General features: G+C 39.2%; 1 protein-coding gene across 2 annotated transcripts in view; it reads right to left on the reverse strand.

Annotated features, from left to right (window-relative positions):
* The window catches only part of LOC138172113 (ras-related protein Rab-27B), a 239,221-nt gene that overhangs the window by 12,768 nt on the left and 209,397 nt on the right, over positions 1 to 17,056 (reverse strand). For both annotated transcript variants that reach the window (XM_069101695.1, XM_069101704.1), the window contains 2 exons: positions 13,828 to 13,999; positions 6,507 to 6,592 (listed from right to left, as the gene is read on the reverse strand). In XM_069101695.1, coding sequence (XP_068957796.1) covers positions 6,507 to 6,592; positions 13,828 to 13,999 — 258 coding nt within the window. The remainder of the gene's footprint in view (positions 1 to 6,506; positions 6,593 to 13,827; positions 14,000 to 17,056) is intronic.

The raw sequence follows: 17,056 nt of genomic DNA on the forward strand, positions 1-17,056 counted from the left end.
TAAACAAGTAACTTAAACTTTCAGCCTCACTTTCCTCATCTGTAAAATGGGGATAATAACACTTTGCACTACTTTAGTTGTTTTATAGAGTTGTGAAGGCTTGTCGTAAATCTTAAAGTGTTATAGAAATGGAAATATTTACTAGTTATAATAATTCTTGTTATACTTCTAACTAGATTGTAAAGAAGAAGGAGGTAGAAACATATATTACATATACATACAATATGCATATAAATGTGCATATATTATACATATACATATTCCACAGTGGTAGCAGAATAACACAAAGTAGCCAGATGATAAAAATCTTCGTTGAATGATTGATAGGATGAAAGAATGGACGAATGAGAATTTGGCCATGAGCTGTAAGGCAAAGACGGTTGGAACAAGGAAGGGAGATTATTTGTCAAAACAGAAAAAGAGAGGTAAAGGGCATAAAGACAAAGGTGGAGGACACAAAGTCTTGAACAACAAATTATTACAGCAAGTTAAAAATTAAAATTTTAACATGAAGGCATGAAAATAGAGAAATATTTGAATGATTTTTATTTGCAAATGAAGATTTCCATTGTCATAGATTGAAAAAAGAAAAACCCTCTGCCAGAGATAACAGAGGGAACAGGTTTGTTTGTTTTTTTCTTGCCACCATCTTGGTGCAAAATCATTTAATTTTACTTCGAGATTAGACTATCTTGGATGTCAGAACTATCCAGCAAAATTATATTAAGTGATTTTCACCAATCACTGCTTTGGTAGTTAAGGCACAGTGCCTGGCACAGAGTAGGTACTTAATAAATGCTTATTGACCGGCCAAATAACTGATTGAATTGCCCTAGTGACTTGGATTGGTTGGAAGCTGGGGTTGGTGGTGAATCTAGTATGATTGCTCTCCATGAGGATAAAGAAAGCATAACCAAGAGATTTGCATCACTAAGTAAGATTAAGCCTTGTTTTTTTCCTTAAATTTACTTGGAGAACATGACTTTTCCTTTCAGGGTAACATATTTTTCAGTGACATAACCACATAGAAATTATAGTGGTACACAGGTAGATTATGTGACACAATAGGCCTTGCTTAGCTGTCCTACAAACATACCACATACAAAATTGTCAGAAGAGCTGTCAACAGAAGAATGACTTATGGTAACTAAGACTGCCCCCTGTTTTCATCCTGCCTTGCCTCTTAAAGCAGTAGTTATGAGGACACAAGATGAAACATCTCTTCCACTTGGCTAGGCCAAAGTCGAAAACACAATTTCATGCAGGGACAGCATTTTTCTTTTTTCATAATATCCAAAAATGTGTGGTCTGTGATAACAAGGCTGACATATGAAGATTCTTTGAGTAATAATTTCAGAGGGAACATAACTATGATGGAAACTGCAAAGAGCTCATAATTTAAGAAAAAAGCAGAGAGAAAAAAATCCCAGCACTTTTCCTGACATTTACAGACCTAAATATGAGTATTTTGAATACATTTTAAAAACTGAATCATTTATAACCTCAAAAATTTAAGAGGGGGCAGATGCATGTATATAAGAACTGGGAAAGTAAGGAACATTAAAAAATAAAAAGAATCAATCTTTATCCTTACACTTTTATGGAATGGTTTTATGGCAATATCTAAGAATATGCCTTTACCTTGCTGACTAAGCTTTTACATCTTACATAGAATATAGATTCAGAACTGAAACAGGCCTTAAAGTTGGTCTAGTTAAATTCCTTTATTTTTTACAGATGTGGAAAATATGTGATAGGCCCAAGAAAGACCTATGTGATTTGCCCAAGGCTGACAGTTGAGTGAGTCAACACTAGAATCCATACCTTCTAAGACTCAAACTGGCCATATTCCACACTAGTATTAGCAACACAAGCTGTACATTTATATAGTGTACTGGATAATAGCCAACACTCTCTGCCCCCCCCCCTGCATCAAAATCAATGAATAAGCAAGTATCTGAGTGTCTGCTTAGTTTAGGGCACTTTGTCACAGGGGACGCAAATATTTCAAAGGAATATATCCAAGGAGGCACTCAATACCTTCTCCACAAGAAACTTTTTTTTTTTGCTAACTTTCTCATTTCTGCCAAAGGCACTACCACCCCATCCTTGCAGGTACACAGGCTCACAGCCTCAAGTTATTTGTTGACTGTCCTGTCTCCCTCACTTCCCATATCCAATTGCTTGTCAAGTTCTATTGATTCTGCCTCCACATCTCTTGTTTCCAGCCCCTCCTCCCTCTTCATAACCTCATCCCCTCCCCCGGCCCAGTTCATACCTCCATCACTTTCTGCCTGAACTATTGCAATAGCTTCCTTATTGATTAATGGATTTTTCTGCTTCTAGTCTTTCCTTCTCCAATTTATCCTTCACACGGCTAAAGGGGTATTGCTATTTCTAAAGCACAAGGCTGGCCATGTTGCTTCCCACTATAGGAGTTTCAGTGGCTTTCTATCATCTTTAGGATAAGACACACACTCCTTTGGTAGACATTTAAAGCCCATCATAATCTGGTTTTAATCTATTATCAGTGTATGTGGGCATAAGGCGAATGTAAATTTTAAAGATCTTCCCTGCCCCTAGGCTAAAGTGCACCTGAAGCCTGGGGTGGGAGGCTTGTTTTTCAGTAGATATACTTTTTGATTGGCCAGTGGGTCCAAAAGGTTGTTACATTCTCTGAGCCAGGAGAAGGCTATATAAGCCCTGTTGTGAGGCTTTGTTTTGGGGGGCTCACTTTGAGAAGTGTTCTGATCTGTATTCTGGGAAGCCATTGTCCAGGGCCTCCCCGGCTTTGAAAAACCCAGATGTTGAAAGCCAGATGTTGATTTGGTATGGATGTAATGCTTGGACAGTCTGGAAAGCTGTCTACTTGATCTGTTTCTGTCTTGATAATTCTGCCTGTATACTTTGAAGTTCGGGGTGCTGACCTTTTCCCCTGAACAAGATAAATGATATATGTCTGACTGATTAAAGTAAGCTTGTTAACCCATTTTGAGTTGCTTTCCTTTATCAAAGCAGATCCAAGAACCTGTGGTAGCAGCAAACCCTGAGGACGTGCTTGGGGTGCTTGCCGCTACAGTGGGGCAGCTAGATGGCACAGTGGATAGGGTGCTGGGCCTGAAGTCATTTTGGGGAGTTCAAGTCTCACCTCAGACTCTTCCTGGGTGACCCTGAGTAAGTCACTCAACCCTGTTTGCCTCAGTCTCCTCATCTGGAAAATGGGGTGGAAAAGGAAATGGCAAACTACTCTAGTATCTCTGCCAAGAAAACCCCAAATGGGGTCATGGAGAACTGGATATGACTGAAAAACAACTTAACAACAGCAAAAACTGGTATATGTGCCATCCCCCTCAACTTGGCTCAGCTGATGTCACCTCTTCCTGTTCAGGACACTAGGGAGAATTGTGATAATATTTAAAGAAAGTAGACATGCTGGAGCATACACAGATATTCCGTATCTTGTGGCAATACTCTGGACACATGGTGAAGAAGAGGCTCTTTGACTGGCTTCAGGGGAATTCAAAAAGGCCGGTCAACATCAGCTACCTCCTTTTTGCCTCAGTTACTCTTTTTTTTTTTTTTTGCTTTTTGGAGGGCAATTGGGGTTAAGTGACTTGCCCAAGGTCACACAGCTAGTTTTTGTGTTAATTTTCAGAGGCTGGATTTAAACTCAGGTCCTCCTGACTCCAGGGCCAGTGGTCTTTTCACTACACCACCTAGCGGCCCCTTCAGTTACTCTTGAGGGACAGATCTTAGGGCCTTCTTTCATTTTTCTTTCTGTTCTAGGTGAATAGAGTATCATGTTCTATTCAGTTGTAAAGGTCATTAGGAGGCTACTCTGGGTTCTAGAACAAAGGCAGCATTAGTGCCCCACAGAGCTTCTTGCTTTTGGGAGCGACCTTCAGGACCCCAGCCCAGAGGTAACTGAGACTAGGACTCATCTGTCAGATATGCTGCCTTTGGACATGAACTTGGCGGGATCAGTGATATACAGGAACTCATTAAGACCCTGGAGGCTGAGGGAATGTAGCAAAGAGGATACCCCTTGAGGTAGAGGTGCAAAGAGGGGAGATGTTTTTACTGTGGTCTTAGCTATATCTTGGAAATAAATATGTTCTTGTAATAACTCATCAAAGTTAAATGAAGAGCCTAACAATGGAGGAGGCACAGTCACCAGGGGCTTGGGTGATGGCAGTAAAGAAGAAAGATACTCTAGTCTTTGGGGGTACCTAGAACACTGAGGGGAAATGTCACAGATTGGCTCTGGGAAAGAGGACCAGAGTGTACTCAGAGCATCCACTCACCTAGAATGAGTTCAGAGTACTCCATTCACAGGCTCTACATTGCACCTGCATTGGCTGCTTGCTATTCCCTAATCATGAGAAGCCATTCCCTGGTTCCTGCTTTTTCACCTTCTATTTTCCATGTTTAAAATAATCTTTCTCATCACCTCTGCCTCTTGGATTCTTTTGCTTCCAGCTCAAATTCAACCTTCCTCACAAGGAAGGTCTTTCCTGATTCATTCAGTTGCAAATTTACCTCTCCACAAAATTTTTAAAAAATATCGACTTATTTTGTACCGGTTTTCTTCCCGCCCCATAGAAAGCAAGCTCTTTGCAGATAAGAAACTACTTTGTCCTCGTGTCTATATTGTCCGCACTTAGACCAATTCCTGACAGACAGCAGGGGCTTAATAAATGCATTAAATTAAATTATAGCAACCTTGCCTTCGAGGATCTGTCTAAGGAGGTCAGAGAAAGGGACAGGTAAAATTAAATTAGAAAACAATAATGTATTTAAGTAATTTGGTAAAAGGACAATGGATGCGATTACCTTCAAGTAATAGAAGTCCTTCCCAAATCATTCAAATTGCCAAAACAGTAAATTCTTGGTCAAGGCATTTGGGGGCCCTAGGCAAGGGCCTTCTCCTATTGAAGGCTGGAATGTCATTTTGCTTCTGAAAAGAACAAGGGTGCTCTTGGCCTGTGAAGCTTGAAGACTTCACAGTAATGAACGGGTGTCTTTGCTTCCTCTCCATCATTCAGTTGAATTCCCAAGTCAATTAGTTTTCATGTGGAATTACAATGAATGGGTAGAATTTGAAAGATGGAAAGGGAGACGGGAAGAAAGCATTCTAGGAAGAGAAGAATAAAATAGGCAAAACCATGGAGAGGGAAGCATGCATGTACTGAGGGACAGCATAGATGGGGTTATTATAGATGGAAGAAAAAGTTCCTCTAGGGGATGGGAGGAGGATGGGAGATAAGTCTGCTATGTGGTTAACAGTCTTTTTCTTAAACAGTGTGTAGGCGTATTTTCATCTTTACATATGTAGCTTCTATTTTTCACTTCTCCTTTATTGAGCTCACCCCCCTACCTACTACCCAAAACCAGAGACAACTTGAAAGAAGTTATCTTCACAGAGAATACAATGATGACGCTTCAGAACTCTGCTTGTCAAACGTGACTAAAATAGGCTCACTTGTTAGTCATCTTTAAATATCCAGACAGAGGCAGCCTGTCATGGCGGATAGAGAATGAGCCTTGCTGCCAGGAAGACCAGGCTTCACTAGCCCTATAATCCTAGGTGGGTTATTTAATCTCTCAATGCTCCAGGTAAATCTAAAAGTAGCAGAGAAGATCTCAGCCTGCCTCGCTAGAAGAAGTTTCTTCACCAGTGAGTTCTCTACACCAGTAACGTTATATGTTAAAAGTCCTATCTTAATTCCCTAGAAATAGTTATTTTTATATCTTAACACACCAATGAGGCAGTGACATCAGAACTCCCTCCCACAAGGCAGGTCACAATCCACCTGTAACTTAGCAAGTTGCCTCAGTTTCAGGGATATTTACATGTCTGTGTCAGGGGTGAGAAGATCCCAGATATTTCTGATTCCACTATACCCATGGTGCTTCTCTTCTGCTAGATAATTATTTTGTAACTTGTGAGACAAAAGCACTGATCTGGAAGTCAAGAGGACTTGAATTGGAATCTTGCCTTATATATTTCCTAGTTTCATCTAGCTAAGTCACTAGCTAGCAAGCCATTTAACAACTCAGTCTCAGTTTCCTGATCTGTAAAATGGGGATTTATTACCTAAAGAGAGCTGCCATGCGGATCAAATGAGAAAGTATAAGGTACTTTGCAGACCTAAAACCCCATACACATTTTAACTATAATTATTACCCATAGTTTTAGTCACCGATATTAGCAATTTTCAAAAAAGGTCTTGGGTCACTAGAAACATAGCTAGAAGCGAAAAAGTGCAACATTGCCTACAAAAAAAACAGATGACTGGTGCTGGAGCCCACGCTGTAATATCTACTGGCTGTGTGATTATGGGTAAATCACTTAACTTTTCCAAACCCCAATTTCCTCATCAGTAAATGGGAATAATACTGCTACCTACCTCATAGGGTTGTTAGCTGTGAGTAAAGTGCTTTTTTCTGTTAGGCAGTACTATGTAAATGTGAGCTGTCATTGCTGTTACTGTCATCATAGTTACCTTTCCTGTCCAGCCGTATCCCAAAGCTGAAGATGTACCTTAAAAGGTTTTCCTGGAGATCCATTTGGTCCTCGGCCATTATATACCTGAAGCGAACAAATTATAAAAATCATCAATTCATTATTCAGGTGAAGCAGCAATAGGAGACTGCTGCATCAGCGTGTCATATCCTTTTTCTCAGTCCACATCTTCTTTAAATCACTCTTGTTAAAGTCCACAGAAACCCTAAATAAACATCTCTTCTGTTTCCCAAAAATGTTACTGTAAATACAAATAAATAAAAAGTACTTAAGAATTTGTAGAAAAAAATGGCCCATAAATGCGAGGTTTTCAAAAGTCTTTAGGCTTACTACCTGAGAAGAATCTGTCATTATCCTCATAAGTAAATTCTAAATGCCTTCATTTGAATGTCCTTGCTTATGGTGGCTGCTGCTAAAATGGCAAAACAATGTAGTAAGTATCATTTTGTGATAAATTTCCACCAGGTCTTTAATGGATTCCTTTATTAACCATGGTTACCATGGTCTTAAAAGAAAATATTTCATTTTAAATTGTTGTCTATTGCTTTTTAATAAAATCAAGCAAAACAGAACCCTTTCTGTTTACACAGAACCCAGGATCAAGAGTTACTGGAAAATACTACACATGGAAAAATGGAGAGGAAGAACCTGTCTTCAAGTTTCCAAGAGTTACCAAAAATAATACAATTATAAAGTGTATCCTACATGCTTAGACAACAGATATATTAACTACCTGTCAACAAGTGGGATAATCCAAGATAGGAACAAACTCATGGTTAGACCTGTGAATCTTCAGATGGCTAAGGTCTTGATGAGGATGGAATTTTTGAGGAAAAAATGAACATTAGAATGGTACTAAGAATCACAGATCTTACTTATTTTAAAAATTAAATTTTATTTTTTTAATGAACAAAATACATTTTCTTTCCCTTCCATGGATGAAGAATGAAGGAAAAACAAAACTTTGTAACCAATATGAATAATCAAGCAAAACAAATTCCTGAACTGGCTTAATGATTATAGGTTGCAGATAGGAGAGGGACCATTAAAGGTAATCAAGTTTAATATTATCATTTGACAGTTGAAAAAAATGAGGCACAGAGAGGTAGAGGAAATTTCCTAGGGTAACAGACCCAATAAGGGCTGAGGGGGCATTGGAACCACAATCATTCTGTCTCTGACACCACTGTCCTATCCAATATGCCAGACTGTATCTGGTAAGACAGTAATAGAGTACATTATCTTTGAAGAATTATTTTATTATTATAAACTTGAATTCAACAAATATAAACACATAAGACGGTAGAATAAATCTCTAATTAAATTCTTAAAATTCCAAACTATTTCCTTGTTAATTAGGAAAGTAATTATTTGTTACAAATTTTAACAATCTATTTATGCTCAAATCTATTATCAATCTATTCTCTGCCAAATCCATCTGGGTATTTATAAAATTGTGTTGTCTTTTGTTTTTGATATTGTTATAATCAGTGTGGTGTTCATATTTTCCATTCTGTTCACCTTGCTTTGCATCACTTTATATAAATCTTTCCATGTTTATGTATCTTTCATGTTTCTCATTATTATGACATGATAGCAAATATTTCATTCCTTTAACATACCATAAATTATTTCACCATTTACAATCATTAGACATATACCTTACTCAAATAATATAAAGTGATAATTAATATTTTTGTGCTCGTAGGACTCACTGGTGGGATAACATCTGAGCAGTTGGTCCTCTGGGCCAAAGGGTATGATGAATAAAAAAAAAAGAGAATGTTACCTGGGTACCTTAGCTTCCCTCCTTGAGTAGAGGGCTTCCCTCTAATGCTAGCTCCTGTGCTTTATTTTGAGCTCACTAGGCTCTAAATAAATGTCAAATGACTGACAATTAAGACTAGGAAATAGCAATTGCCATTTCACCAGACCTATGCATTTGACCAGTATCTCTCCTGACCATTTTTAATTATCATTAACTTTAATTTATACTATAGCTAATGTTTACAAAGGAGATTCTCTTTAAAAAACAAAAGTAAACAAAAACAACCTTGGTTGGAATAAGCCAGTGACCCTCAGGGCTACAGTGCAGGGAGTCTGGTACTCTTACTAAGTTCTCTCTTAGAAAATGGACCTGAAGAGAGATTATGGACTGAAAATCATCCAATTTTCCACGATGAAGTCTTCATGAGCAATAATCCTGCAACAACACAGCTTGTGCAGCTACCTATGGCTCCCTAATGAAAGTGAATCCAAGTAGTCCAACTTGCATATGTCTAACCATTAGAGGCAGTTAGGTGGCACAGTGGATAGATTGCTGGGCCTAGAGTCCAGAAGACTCATTTTTGTGAGTTCTAATCTGACCTCAGACACTTCTTAGCAGTGCTATCCTGGGTACATCACTTAATTCTGTTTGCCTCAATTTCCTCATCTGTAAAATAAGCTGGAGAAGGAAATGGCAAACCCCTCCAGTATTTTTGTCAAGAAAACCTCAGATGGGGTCATGAATAACTGGACACAACTAAAACAAGTGAACTTGTTTGTTACAACAAACAGTAACACGTTCATATATGAGGAAGTTACCACCCTCTCCGGGCATCTTTCCTCATCTCTTAAACAAGGAAGTTGGATTTGATGGTCTTTAAGGTTTGTTTCGAATCTAAATCTATGATCCTGAGTGTGGGTACTGCTATTCCATTTTACAAATGGGAAATCAGGGTTCTTTTTTTTTTAATGCTTTATTAACTTTTGATTTACATCATTCGTTTCCGCCAGATTTTGAGTTGCAAATTTTCTCCCCGTTTTTCCCCCACCCATCCCCCCAAAACAGCAGTCCCACAGGATATCCCCACCTCCAATCTGCTCTCTCCCATATTTTCTCCCATATCCATTTCGACTTTTCCAGTGGATCTCTATGCCTCGGTGCCTGTACACCCCATTTCTTAATTACATGTAAGATGGTATTAATAATAGTATACACACACACATATATTTGAATATTTGATTTTAAAACTTTCAATCCCAGATTCATTCCCTTCCCCCCCTGCCACCTACCCCCACTGGGGAAACAAGCAGTTCAGTATAGGTTGTACATGTGTGGCTAATGCAAAACAATAACATAGTAGATATATTGTAAAAGACTGACTACATTTCCCTCCCACCCATTCTATTCTCTACTTTGATCCTGTCCCTTTTCAAAAGTGGGTGCTTCCAACTTCCTTCCCCCCCAGCCTGCTCTCCCTTCCATCATCCTCCCTCTCATCACCTTCCCCCCCATTCTCCTGGAGGGTGAGATCCCCAATTTAGTGTGTATTTCCCTCCCTCCTCAAGCCAGATTCAATAGGAATAAGGTTGACCCATTCCCTCTGCCCTCCTATTCTTCCCCTCCATTGCAACCATTTTCCCCTGCCTCTCTATATGAGATAGTTTGCCCCAATCTGTCTCTCCCCATCTCCTCTCATTATATTCCTTTCACCTCTCAATTTCACCTTTTAAGTATCATCCCTTCCTGTTAAATTGGTCCTGTGCCCTCTATCTATGTACACCTGTGAACGTATATACACACATTCACATATGTATTCATATGCCCGCATACCCTCATATAAAGACATATATATATATATATATGTATATATATATATTTCTAATCCCTTCAACTACTGAGAAAAGTTTCATAAGTCACAATTATTGTTTTTCCATATAGGAATGTTAATAGTTCAACTTTTATAAGTTCCTTATGATTTCTTTTCCCTGTTTACCTTCTCATGCTTCTCTTGCTTCTTGTATCTGAATGTCAAATTTTCTATTCAACTCTGGTTTTTTCAGCAAGAATGCCTGAAAGTCCTGTATTCCACTGAATGACCATATTTTCCCCTGAAACATGATACTCAGTTTTGCTGGGTAGGTGACTCTTGGTCTTAATCCCAGCTCCCTTGACCTCCGGAATATCACATTCCAAGCCCTTCGATCCCTCAGTGTAGAAGCTGCCAGATCCTGGGTTATCCTGATTGTGTTTCCACAATATTCAGATTGTTTCTTCCTGGCTGCTTGTAATATTCTCTCCTTGATCTGGGAATTCCGGAACTTGGCTATAATATTTCTAGGAGTTTTCTTTTTGGGATCTTTTTCGGGAGGTGATCGGTGGATTCTTTCAACCTCTATTTTGCCCTCTCGTTCTAAAATATCAGGGCAGTTTTCTTTGAGAACTTCCTGGAGGATGCTTTCTAGGTTCTTACTTTGGTCATGGCTTTCAGGTAGTCCAATAATTTTTAAATTATCTCTCCTGGATCTATTTTCCAGGTCAGTGGTTTTTCCCATGAGATATTTCACATTGCCTTCTATTCTTTCATTTGTTTGGATCTGTTTAACAGCATCTTGATTTCTCATAAAGTCATTAGCTTCCATTTGCTCCAGTCTAATTCTGAAGCAATGATTCTCCTCAGTGAGCTTTTGATATTCTTTTTCCAGCTGGCAAATTCGACTTTTTAAGGCATTCTTCTCCTCATTGCCTTTCTGAGCCTCCTTTGCCATTTGAGTCAGTCTGTTTTTTAAGGTATTATTTTCTTCAGTCAGGCTGTTGACTCTCATTTCATAATTTTCTTGCATTTTTCTCATTTCTCTTCCCAATTTTTCCTCCACTTCTCTTATCTGCTTCTTAAGGTCCTCTATGGCCTGTAACCAGCTTGTATTTTCCTTTGAAGCTTTTGGTGCAGGAGTTCTGACTTCACTGTTTTCCTCCTGTTCCATGCCTTGCTCCTTCTCATCCCCAAAATAGGAGTGTAATGTTGGAATCTTCTGTCTGCTTTGTTTCCTTTGCCTGCTCATTTTGCCACTCAATTATTTGACTTTTGGGCTTTTTGCCACAGTAGGACTCTGCCACCAGACAGGGGAGTTTTCGTCCCAAACGCTGGGGTTTTCTCAGCTGCCGGAGGTATTAGATGGGTGCCCTCTCTGAGGTCTCCACACGCTCTGGCAAGCTGGACACACACCCCAGGACCTCCACCCTAGACTGCAATCCAGATCCAAGCAGGTTAAAGCAAGAGCGATTACCCCTCAGACTGGTGCTTGGTCCCCCTACACTCTGCAGGCTAGGAGCTGAAGCCATGGTTTCTCACCCTGGGGGTAAAAGCCAGGCACTCCCACTTACTGGTCTCAAAGTCCAGACTGCACTGGCCTCTCACCTTGTCCTTCGCATCTATGTATTGATAAATCTGGAAACGGCCACAGCTGCTGCTGATCTGTAGTCCCTCTGGCTGGCGGCTGGTCAGGCCCTCCCTAGGGCTAAAGCCTGGGCATGGTGCTGGGCTCGGCTCCCAGAGCGCTGCACTGGCTGATTCCTGCCGGCCTGCCGGGCTGTCCTCAGCGGGAGGTTAGCTTCTCTGTGTCATTATGTGGGTTCTGCAGTTCCAAAGTTTGTTTAGAGCCCCCTTTTTACATGGATTGGGGAGGGTGGAAGCTGGAGCCGCGGGAAGGTATTGCTTCTACTCCGCCATCTTGGCTCCCAAAAATCAGAAACCGGGGTTCTTAAAGGTTAAGTATACTGCATAAGACTTTCATCACCAAGGCTCCATGTCTGACACTCTTTCCATTAGGCCACATATTACATACATCACAATATCTCTATTCCTATAAAAAGTATCAGCTATTGGGAAGGAAAGTATCTGGATATACATGAATAAAGGTATTCTTGTTAGCATGTTCCCTGAAGAGTGACTGAGTTGTTCTCATATCTATGATCGAACAAATATTAAATGTCTATGCCATGCTTGTTGTTGGAGATACAAAGATGGACAATAACACAGTCTGTGCCCTCTAGAAATCCAGTCAAAGTGCTGTAAGAAATTTAAAGAGGAAAAGATCATTTTTCATTGGGCATTGGGAATTAGAGATGAGATTCAGATTGAGGACTGAGAAAAAGATGTCATGGTATAAATGGCCCTGAACTGGAAATCAAAGAAAGGGAACAATTTCAAAAAGATATAGAGGGGTGGCTAGGTGGCACAGTGAATAGAGCACCAGCCCTAGAATCAGGAGAACCTGAGTTCAAATCTGACCTCAGACACTTAACACTTACTAGCCATGTGACCTTAGACAAGTCACTTAACCCCATTTGCCCCTCCAAAAAGAAAAAAAAGCAAAAGAAAAGATAAAGAGGGAATTCCAGTCATGGGGGATAGGGTCTACCAATATATAGAGGCAGGGATAGGTAGAACAAAGCTGAGTAACAGCTAATAGTCCAACTTATCTGGAACTGAAGGGTGCAAAACATATCAGAATTAAATAATACCACTGTATTGTAGAAGCCCTTAAATGTCAAGTTAATGAGAGGCAACATTGCATAGTGGATTGAGAGCCAGCCTCAGAGTCAAGAAGACCTGATCCCAGCTCCCGTCTCTGACAAATATTGGCTGTGTAAGGCTAGGCAATTTGCCTAATCTTCCAGTGCCAACAAACAGCACTCTAAGAGTATAAAGTGTATAAACACTCTAAGATGGCATGTCCATCTACATTAGTAGAGGGAGTTTCCTCACTGGGAGGTTCCTATCCAGAGAAAGTCATGGGTATTTTTTTTAAGTTTGTACTTAATTACATAGGAATGTGGAATAATATTTTTTTTAAAACTGAGGAAGAGAGTGAGGTGGTCAAAACTATATATTAGGAAGACAGGTTTGTTAGCAGTGTGAGGGATGGATTGGACAATGGCTAAGTATCTTGGCTAAAGTCCCACGAAGTAATGAAATCTCAGAGGTGGGATTTGAATCCTTGTCCTTGAGACTCCAGAACCAATGTTCATTTTGTTGTACTATTCTGTCTCTTAATAAATAAGATACTCATGAAGTTGTGCTTGCTTTGTCTGTGCCTTTCAGGATTTAGCCACTTTGGGATGCTTCTGGCCTTTTTGCTTTAAGACAAAAGAGATTAACTTTGGCTCTTACTGACAGAATCCAATTTGACCCACATTTAAAACCTCAATGGATTCTAAAGGAATTTAGTTTTAAAGTTTCAGGACAACCTCTTAGAATCTCTAAAAATGTGCTATTCACATGGACTTTCCATAGCTGTGTAAAACGCTCTTTATATTTAAACAAGCTACAGGGTGTCATTGTTAGTGAGGAATGCATCCTTCCCTTCCAAGGATTCTTTTCTCACTAGGAGGGAATATGTAGGATTATGGATCAAAATGAACTGCCAGAGATTATGAATTTCACTAGAGGAGGTAAATGGATGTTATTTAATGAAAGCATCTCCATCTTTATGTGAGAGAAGCACCTGAAGATTAAGTTAAATTAAAAACTCACCACACGTTTTTCCCGAAAGTCTATTCCTACTGTAGTGATGAATTTGGGGTTGAATTTATTGTCAGTATATCTATAAAGGAATGTAGTCTTCCCCACTCCTGAATCTCCAAGTGCCAGGAGTTTGATTAGATAATCATAGTCACCATCAGTCATAATGCTGATCTTGGTGGACCTAGGGAAGAGAAAAAAAAAAGGGTTAACTTTAAATTTTCTTTTCTTTTCACTAATGCTAAAATGCAATATCAATACAGGACTTTTCTCATATGACCCTATCGAGAGTACAAGGAATAATTATAATTTGTTGCTGTTATCCAGTTGTTTTTCAGTGTGTCTGACTCTTTGTGACCCCATTTGGGTTGCCATTTCCTTTTCCAGTTCATTTTACAGATGAGGAAACTGAGGCGAAACAAAGTCAAGTGACCTGCCCAAGGTTGCCCAGCTAGTAAGTATCTGAGGCCAGATTTCAGTTTAGGAAGATGAGTTTTCCTTATTCCAGGATCAGCACTCTATCTATAGACTGAGCTACCTTGCTGCTCTTATCACTGTAAAACACAGTAAAATACAGAGGTTAGGAGCTAAAAAGGTGTTCTTGAGATTATCTAGTCCAACCACGTTCTTAGCACAATGCCTGAAATGTAAAACGCACTTGATAAATGCTTGTCGACTGACATATGACAGATGAGGAAACTGAGGCCCAGAAAAAAGTGAAGTGAATATCCATGGTCACACAGCCAAGACTACAACCTGGGTCTCTTGACTCTGCATCCTCACATTCTTTGCATAACATTCTGCTGGAAGAAATTCTCTAGGGGCTCCTCCCTTCTGGCCCTTTGTCAGATTGGGGATGTCCTTTCTTGCTGAGATAATAATAAACTCCTTTAAACTTTCTAAAAAAGAAAAGAAGAGAAAAGAAAAGAAAAGAAATTCCCTAGGAAAAATCTGTAAGTCTTTAAGTTTAAACACACACACACACACACACACACACACACTGTTCAGGAATGGTTTTTAAAAGGTCCTCAAACTTCAATAATTACATTCAACTCAGAAAATATTTACCAAGTCCTTTCCTAGTATGTTCATTGTACTGGGTGCTGGTGATACAAAGATAAAAAAAATTATGACAGTGCTTGCCCTGTAAGAGCTTACAATCACATGAATTAATGTACTCGGTAAACCTGAAAATGTCAGCTATTTTTATTTGTATTGTCGTCATCATCTAATGGTGAGTAGGACACATACACAAAAAGGTCTGATACAGAGTTGAGGCAAGGATTGAGACAAAGCTGTCTGGGAATATTTGTGAGATAAAATAACACTTTTAGCTAGGGAGATCAGAGAAGGCTTTAGAATAAGCCATGATCATATAAAAATGATCCAGAACACATGTGTATATGTGAATATGTCTGTATATTTAAACTAATTAGATCTCTTTCTTCTGCAGTATGATGATACTATGGGAAAAAAGACTTCATTTGCAGTCACAATCTCAGTCCATATACCAACTTACTTAGCTGTGTGACTTTGGGTAAGTCATTTAACATCTCTATGTCTCACTTTTGTCATGGGCAAAATGAGATTCTCCCCCTCCCAATGTCCTTTGCAGCTCTAAATTTATGACCCTGTGATCTTTTTTTTTCCTTTTCTTTATTTAAAAATGGAACTAAGGTGTCATGAGAACTTTTAATTAGTAATCTTTAACTTTCTTTGCTCTACAATTTGTCACACCCAACATGACTATCATTTGTTAAATAAATTTTTCAGGTTTAAGGTATGCTGATCACAACTTTTTTTCTTTCTTCAATATTTGGACAATACATACATCATTCAGCAGGATGTGCATGAGCAATTGGCTTATTGCTCATTTAAGAAAGCAAATGGCGGCGACCAGGTAGCACAGCGAGTAAGAGCACCAGCTCCAAAGTCGGGATGACCTGGGATCGAATCTGGGCTCAGACACTTAGCACCCACCCAGAAACACCTGGCCGTGTAACCTTGAGCAAGTTACTTAACCCCAATTGCTTTTAAAAAAGAGAGAGAAAGAAAGCAAATGGAAAGAGAAGGAAAACAATCAGTTCTCTCTTTCAAATGTACTTCCAACATCAATAATGACTAGATCTCTGAAAACCTCTTAGTGCTAACAAAATCAGTACAGTTAGGACAAGAAGTGAAACTGTCAATTAAGAGAAATAAGCCTTTGCATTAAATATCTCTCATGAGGGTCTGATATCTAAGACATATATGGAACTAACACACATATCTTAGACCAAAGAGACATCCCCAATAGATAAGTAATCAAAGACTATCAATCAATAAATTAATAAGAAGTTATTAAATAAGTATTTGTGTTCCATGCATCCTGGGAGACAAGAGGGTACCAAGAAAAAAGTCTTGCTCCCCAGGAGCCTGTGTTCTATCAGGAAAGAAAGTATGTATGTGTATAGACACATCCAAAATTGATACAAGGCAGTCCAGGGGCAGGAGGACACCAGAAACTGGGGCATCAGGAAAGGCCTTATTAGAAGGACGTGTGTGAGTGGACTTGGAGATGAGGGATCCTAAAAGGTGGAGAGAAGGAATAAATATGAGGAATGCCAAGACACAAAGATGGAAAATGGAGCATCTAGCACTAGGAACAGTAAAGGGGATTAATTTGGAACAAAGCTAGAAAAGAGGGTTGAGGTAAGGCTAGGAAGAGCTATAAATGCTAGAAAAGCTTTTATTTAATCAATGAAGTAATAGACCCATCCAGGCCACTGTTCAGGAGGGACCCCAACCATGCTTCATTTCATCCACATCTCAACTCTCTAGATGTCTTCTCCTCTTCCTCCTCTTTCATCTCCTTTTCTGACTCCAGATCCAAAATTCCTTCAGTTACAGTGGTTTCCCCAGTGATTAAAACTAGGAAAGTACCCGATCTCAATCATCTGTACTTTAGAGTAAATAAACTTACGTCAGTCTACTTCCTCTCATGTGGGATGGTACATTTTAATGCCTTTTGACTTCTTGGGAAAGGTTTGTTTTTTGTTAATAAAATTTCAGACATGAGTCTAAAAACACTGGAACCCTTCTTAGGCACAGTAAAATATTTTTTTTCCTCCACAACATCATTTCATTGTAGTATCCTTCCTCAACCCCTTTCAAGCTCTCCTATCTATCTATCTATCTATCTATCTATCTATCTATCTATCTATCTATCTATCTATCTATCTATCTATCTATCTATCTATCT

Source organism: Petaurus breviceps, unplaced genomic scaffold, assembly GCF_028583685.1.
Source record: "Petaurus breviceps papuanus isolate PSGF00001 unplaced genomic scaffold, PetGlider_PUasm1.0 128, whole genome shotgun sequence".
Classification (NCBI taxonomy): Eukaryota; Metazoa; Chordata; class Mammalia; order Diprotodontia; family Petauridae; genus Petaurus; species Petaurus breviceps.